The sequence below is a fragment of the Eriocheir sinensis genome, chromosome 65 (assembly GCF_024679095.1).
Source record: "Eriocheir sinensis breed Jianghai 21 chromosome 65, ASM2467909v1, whole genome shotgun sequence".
NCBI lineage: Eukaryota > Metazoa > Arthropoda > Malacostraca > Decapoda > Varunidae > Eriocheir > Eriocheir sinensis.
This window is the reverse complement of record NC_066573.1, coordinates 3,240,683-3,248,456: the sequence shown is the minus strand read 5'-3', so window position 1 is coordinate 3,248,456 and position 7,774 is coordinate 3,240,683. Positions and strand designations below refer to the sequence as shown.

General features: G+C 43.7%; 1 protein-coding gene across 1 annotated transcript; it reads right to left on the bottom strand.

Annotated features, from left to right (window-relative positions):
- Positions 1-2,310: 2,310 nt before the first annotated feature.
- LOC126987464 (uncharacterized) lies at positions 2,311-7,104 on the bottom strand. Its single transcript, XM_050844436.1, has 3 exons — positions 6,848-7,104; positions 6,612-6,746; positions 2,311-4,575 (listed from the first exon to the last, which is right to left on the bottom strand). The coding sequence occupies exons 1-3, from the start codon at positions 7,079-7,081 to the stop codon at positions 4,243-4,245; spliced, it is 702 nt and encodes a 233-aa protein (XP_050700393.1). The 5' UTR covers positions 7,082-7,104; the 3' UTR covers positions 2,311-4,242.
- Between the last annotated feature and the right edge of the window lie 670 nt (positions 7,105-7,774).

The window sequence follows — 7,774 nt, the reverse complement described above, 5'->3', positions numbered from 1 at the left end:
AACAACAGCCACAAAACAACAACAGCCACAAAGCAACAATATCCACAAACCAACAATACCCACAAAACAACAGCAACCACAAAACAATAACAGCCACAAACCAACAACAGCCACAAACCAACAATACCCACAAAACTACAATTGTTACAAAACAACAATAGCCGCAAAACCATGATGGTCGTAGAAAACTAAAGTCAGAAAACAAAAGTCACAAAAAACAAGTCGTAAAACAATAGCCACATAACGATATTAGCCAGGAAACAACAATAGCAACAAAAACAAATAAAGACACAGTTGCCACAAAAAAATAATAGTCACAAAGCAATAGACCCAAGAGACAATAGCCATAAAACGATAATAGTAAGAAAACCACAATAGCCACCAAAATAACTAACTACGGAAAACAATAACCATGTAAAACACTAGCCACAATAAACAATAATAGCCACAAAACAAATGTCATTAAACATCAATAATAACATAACAATATAACAACGATAGCCATAAAACACACACACACACACACACACACACACACACACACATTGGGTCAAGCTATACGATGAATACAGGAATAAACATTTGGGTCAAATGAATACCAATTTTTTAGACTAACGGAACCAAATAGTTGAAACATTTAATCGGTCAATGCAAAGAACCGGTCAAAGAAAAGAAAAGTAGATAAAAAAGAAAAAAAACAGGAGAGACACCAGAACTCCATCAGAAAGTTTCGTCTATGATCCTTTCCCTTGAGAACTCTTGATTCCAAAGAGAAAAGTATTGAAACGTTTCTTCGAGGCAGCGGAATGAATAGCCTCTTCACTCTCCCAACCAAAGGGGAGGCGGTGGCTAGGTGGTTAGCGTGCGGGGTCCGTATTCACCGCGTCCTGGACGACGCGGGTTCGAATCCGCCCCTACCACCTGGAATTTTTCAGTTACCGCCGAGTTGCCTAAGACTACCCACCTGTTGTCCTGAAGACCACCCATCAACCTGGATTCTAGAGGAAACCGTCCAAGTGAATCAACAACGAGCTCCGAGGGGCAGCATGAGCCAAGAAAAGATGGCGCCACCATAAACACTTGCCTGCGCCAAAACGGGCTGGGGCCGACCACCAGGCCCCTGAAGAAAGCCTACCGGCGCTATAGGCCAGCACATAAAAAAAAAACACTTCAATGCAGCAGCTTCCACCAAAGTCTCCGTCATTTCTGCGTCACCCTTGATAAGCAGTCGAGGAAAGCGAGCGACGGATGGGACAATAGAAAGTTTTATCCGTTCATTCCTTGCGTACCTGTTAAGAGAAACGGGTCGTCCATTTGTTAGTGATGTTATGAATGGGTTTGTATGTGACATATATGGACGCTCTATCAGGAGATATTCTTAGTCCACCGCGCGATAAAGGCTTTTACCAACGTTCTTCATTTCTTTTCTGATTGTAAAGCACTTTATCCTCCTCCACCAGGGGTTCTATTTTCATTTCTGTACCTGTATCTGTTCGCTCTGGTTTTTACAATTCCTGGGTTGTCATTATGTTGCTTTGGTTTTCCTCTTCATATTAATTTAGTTTTCCTCTTGATATTGATTCTACGAAGATGATTTGCTTACAAAGAAAATGGAAGATAAATGAGTGGTCATCGAACATGGTCATGATATTTCCAGAAGTCATTTTGGTTAGGAAGCAAGTAAAGATAATTTAAATAAAAGATAAAAGGAAGAGGAGAGAGAAACCGAGGAAGACGTGGATGGATTAGGAAGACATGAGTCAGAAATACCAATAAACATATATCCCAAACAGACCACAGAGGAAGTAGGATCATACACAGCAGCGACCCAGTGTAACGTAGGGGAATAATGTTGAGAAGAAGAATCGTCCTAAGAGAAGAATCCAAAGGCAGTAATTATATCATTCACATAAAAAGCTTTCCATGTTTCAGAAGGTTAATCAAAGACGTAATGACGGAAAACATTATTCCTGTCATTCTTACTGAAAGTGTAATATTTTTGGGGTGGGACGAAATATTTCACAAGAATGAATGAGAGTGATTATAATATATATATATATATATATATATATATATATATATATATATATATATATATATATATATATATATATATATATATATATATATCTGTGTGTGTGTGTGTGTGTGTGTGTGTGTGTGTGTGTGTGTGTGTGTGTGTGTGTGTGTGTGTGTGTGTGTGTAATAATAATAATAATAATAATAATAATAATAATAATAATAATAATAATAATAATAAGGGGTTTATTAAGTGATTGCAGCTGTAAAGCTGAAAATATACATGTTAAAAATACAATATTGAAATAAAATAGAAAAAAAAGTACAATGTGAAAGGGGTATAGGGGGTCTGGGGTGGTGGGGGGGAGGTGAGGTGGTGGAATGCAGTGCGTTAGTGCTGAAGGAGGCGGTGTGGTATTCCGGGTGACGGGTCAGGTGTTTAAGCCCCAGGTCAACCCCAGGTCAAAAAAGGGTCAGGTCGCAGTTGATGGCAGGGGTGCAGGTAGAAGCGGTGTCGGCCGTCACTCAGTTTAGCGATGACCTGCTAATCTCTCCAGCCGGTGAGACAAGATAGGAAGAGGTGGACCGAGAAGCGGTAGGCGTGGGAACATTAAAACGTCTGCACTGCCCCATGCCACTTGCCCCAACCATGACTCCACCTGAGTGACGGGCCTCAACACTGCACTGCACCTGAACCGAATTCTCCCAGCAGCATGATGGTCGGGCTGGTGTACCTGGGGGAACCTGGGGGCCGGCGTCGGTTGGATGTTTAGGCGGCGTCGACGTCACACTGGCCATTACTATTCTTCAGTGTCTTCACGGCACCACAAACGCACTGCACTCACTTTCTCTCGCCATGATTAAGCTTGTCACAAAAGTGTCTTACAGTGTTGGGTTATTGATGAAAAGGGAGAGGGGGATGGAGGGGAAGGGGAGAGGCCAACAGGCTGGCCCCAGGCTGCTCCTTACGGAGCGCCGTGACCCATGTCTGACCTCGGTCAGGTAAATAATACATTACTACCCTAACACTACTTCCAGAACATTGATCTGTACCTATATTCAGTACAATTACACATTTCTACTAACAAGAGTTTTACTATCAGCTTGAATCGGCGTTCATTAGTCCTTTTGTAATCATACAGTATCCATCATTGAGGCGGGCCAGCCTATGGCATGTAGCCCGCGAGGGCTAACAACCCTCGAAACGGAAGGGAAAAAAAAGTATCCATCACAGCTGAGATCCAGCAGTACGTAACGTGCTATATCATCACGTTACAAATTGACATACAATCATAATAACTGTACCTAAGAGTTATGCTGTAATGCCGTCGCTCTGCAATGGCAGGCCACGAACACTGATCAAAACTAAAACTTAGAACACCAACAGCTGTGTGTGAACAGACCAAATATGAGGACAATGCGAATATTTACCCTCAATTGTGAATACATTAAACAGTCCTGGCAGCACACGACAACTTACGTTCTTGAAACATGTTCACGTGGAGCCAACCACGTATCCGTAAGTAAAACCTGACCAAAAAGAAGGACTGCTGTGCAGCCCTGCGGCGCGACACCCTGGGCTTGGCTTGTTCAGCAGAACGTCCTCAGCCTCCGCCAGGGCTGTTTCATCCTTCTCCGGAGACTCGTATGTCGCCGTGTTGCTCCGGCCACAGGGCGGGGAAGGAACCTTACTTCGCAGCACCTCCGTGAGTGCGTTCCTTCAGTACCCGGCACACAAAGTAGGGCACTGTCTTTTTCCGCTGCATATCCAAGTCACCTTTTTTCAAATAATTTTCTTGTATTTTTTTATATTTTTTGTCCATGCAGTCGATGTCAGAGACAGCATTGATCAAGAACAGATATGTCGTCAACAAATTCCGTTCAGTCGCCATCTTTATCATAAGTTTCTATGTTTTAAAGAATTTTATTTGTATTTGCTTTCTATATTATTTGTGTTGGTTCTGCTTTGGACTTTCCTCTTTTCTCCATGTTCTGTCTTTTCCCCTCCCTTCACTAATTGCTTCTTTTCGCGAATTTTATCTTCTCTTCGACTATGCTTCCCTTCCCTCCACCTCCCCATGTTCCCTTCCCCTCCACTCCTCCGCTCTGTTCTATTCCACTACCTCCATTCCCTCCACCACACAATCTTTAGTAAGTGTTCTCTTGAGACTTTGCCTCGCCCTTCGTCGGGACTCTTAAGGCAATGGACGACTGCGTGGCCTGTCATTCGGGGGTTACCGCGACTTCTTCGGTGGGAGGGCGGCCGATGCAGGGCTTGAGGGCCTGCAGGACGCGCCTCCGGTGGTGCCTGTTGAAACACACAAACACCAACGGGTCGACGAACAGATGCGTCAGAAAGACCACGAACATGATGATGATGGTGGTGAAGTGACTGTCCAAGGATAGGATGTTACATATGGAGATTGGGAGGACGAAGACCAGGTTGCTGAGGAACACCGCCAGCAAAGCCCGCGTCGCCTCGTCCATCAGCTTCGTCCCCACCGCCTTGTCCTGACCGCCGGTCAAGACAAGGCGGTTACGCATGTTACGTCTCACCTGGAACACGAACAGTACCTGATTAACGTGTTGGCGTATCTAAAACAACGTGTACTAAGTTCAGTTCAACGTGGCAGCATAAGCGTATGTTTTTCTCAACACCCAGTCGGGTACCCCATGTTAGAACACACAATTTGAATAGTGAGTAGTGAGCGAGTGCGGGTTGCCGTGTGTCAAGGTTGCTCCGCGCGGACCGATTGTTCACCGATTGTTCATGCGGTCATGGTCCGTAAAGAGTGTTGTTACGTCGGTGAGGAGTCCACGAGCGATTTCTGGAAATCGATCGGCTGTTTTCTGTGCTCTAGAAGTCTCGATGATGCCATTTGAAATGTGCTTTCCTGTCGGGTCTCAAGCTTGAGAATGTAAAGAAAATTAACTGGATTTGTACTCCATTCCTGCATATGGCAGCTCTGGCTACTGACCTTGTGGCCAAACTGGACGCGTTCGAAGAAGAACTATCTAAGGAAATATCAGGTGCGAAAGGTGATGTTGAATCATAAGCAGATCAAGATGAGGTGAAGTTGAAAAAGGTGGCTGACGCGCTCCGCGCTGATCAAGCGGATTCCGCGGAAGGCAGCTGGGCTGACGTTGCGAAGTAGGGGAGGAAAGTTGAGAAGAATCTTCTTGTTGTGAAGGCCTCTGATCAAGCTAAAAAGGCAACTGAAATGAAAAATGAAGTTTCCCTGGCACTGCAAGGCATTCAGATTACTAATTCAAGATTCACGAATGATGGAAATATTGTTATGAATTTTGATAATGATAACACAAGGAATTAAGCAGCTCAGAAATTGGAAAATGTAGAGCAAGTTTTCACTAACAGTGTGGGAAAATTAAGACCTAAGATCATGACATGTAATGTGCATAAGGAGGAGACCCATGATAAGATAAATGAGACACTGTAAAACAGGAGTGAGTTTCTACACTCGACTCCAGGAGTGAATAGGAAATTGAGAAGATTTTCACCAAGTCTGCTGCAGGTGGCACAATGCACTATATTTTGAAATGTGATCCATCTGTTAGAGAGCTGATTCACAAACATCATAACAAGATAAAACTAGAATGGGGAGTGTATACTATGAGAGATAGATACCATGCAATTATATGTTATCACTGTCAAAGATACGGCCATCATAAGGCCAACTGTTATGCCAAGAACAATGGAGAAGCCCCAAGATGTTACAAGTGTGCCGGAAATAATAAATCACAGGATTGCACAACGCATGAGAAATACATAAATTGTGTGAGATACAAGAAGCCTGAAATTAACCTCTCAGCGAATGACCAGTGTTGTGTAGTTCATCAGACTGAAATTGAGAGAATTCGTAACATTAGCGATCATGGCTATTAATTAGTGTCTGTTAAATGTTCAGTTATTTTTTTTTTTTAAAGCTATGGAGACAGTGCAAGGGCGTAATGAAAAAAAAATATAAAAAAAAGGCCCGCTACTTACTGCTCCAGAACAGAGGTTAAAGGAGTGTTCGAAATCAGAGGTCAATTTCGGGAGGAGAGGTGTCCTGATACCCTTCTCTTGAAAGAGTTCAAGTCATAGGCAGGAGGAAATACTGAGAATTGGAAGTAATCGTTGGATATCTAATTGTGATACGATAAAGAAAATATCAGATAAATGAAAAATGAAACTATGGGTATTTGTGATACTATACAAAGGAAAGATATTGCTATTATTACATAACTAAACAAGGCCAGGTGAATATGATAATGCCAAGTTTATTAAAAGGGCATCAGTAGAATGAAAACAATGAAGACTCACTCATTCACTACGACGTTACAAATAAGTGCATCGAGGATTATTTTTTGAGGGTATCATAACTGCTAACGGCCCCGCGGAGTGCTGCGCTGGCAGCGCTCCGCGGGGCCTGAAACCTCATCAACGGTAACGGTAACGGTATGAAGTTTGGCGCACATGGCGTAACCGTAGCCACAGCATAGAGTACCCGAACCACCACGAGAGCACATAACAAGCATGCCTCATGGCGGCACGACCGTCGGTCTCAACACAAAGCCTCCGCAAGACTCACCGCCACGATGCTTGACAGGTAGCAGGCGAGGGTGAGCAGCACGGGCAGGAAGTAGTGCACTACGTTGTAGGCCGTCAGTAGGGCATACTTCGCGCGGCTCGGGATGACCTGCGTCAAGAACACTGCAGCCTCCACCTGTATTCAAGAGAAATAAGCATAGTGTGTCATGAAGTGTGGCCCACCAACGACGTGTATACTGATCACGGTAATGTGGTAACAGAGTATAGATCAAGTACCATAGTCATGGATAAGTTGTAGAGTCCAACCCCGACTACCACAGCCACGGCCGTGCGCAGTCTCACGGGCCCTCCCAGCGGCGCCCACACCGCCCGAGCTCTGCAGGAACAACAAACAACGCGCCTCAGTGTTTGGGGCTGCTGCAGCCCAGGGCCGTGAAGGCTGGAACTTGCCGCTGACTGTTGGAAGATGACTGAAAACAGCTGGTGAAGCTCATGGCCTCGAGAGGTCATGCAAGATGCTGTACTCTTAGCCTCAGGAGCACCTTTCCCGCACAAATGACTTGCAACAGGTGGCGCCTTAAATAGAATGTCCCTAAATCTATCAAGGAATCAATGTGTGCATGCTGTGGGTGGCGGGTTGCCGCACCCACTTTACGACCGAAAGCCCTCCGAGCAAACACACACACACACACACACACACACACATATATATATATATATATATATATATATATATATATATATATATATATATATATATATATATATATATATATATATATATATATATATATATATATATATATATATATATATATATATATATATATATATATATATATATATATATATATATATATATATATATACCCCCCAAAAAAAATACACACCTGAGGAACGCCATAAAGAAGATGTAAAAGATTTCCATTCGGACTAGCGTGTTGGAGATGATGATTAAGGCTGTCAGAACTGTCATTAGAATCTCCCCGTCGCAGCGCAGGGCAGCAAGGGCGAAATACACCATGACGGGGAGCTGCACGATGCACGAGAGCAGCGTGGTGGAGAAGATCGCGAATAAGATCACCTTGACGGGAGTGATGGACCGAAGGCAGCGCGCCACGCACCACAGCGCCACAACATTACCTGTAACGCTATTTTCTGTTAAAACTAATCTCGCTACATTTTTCTTGATTGAGACCGGTT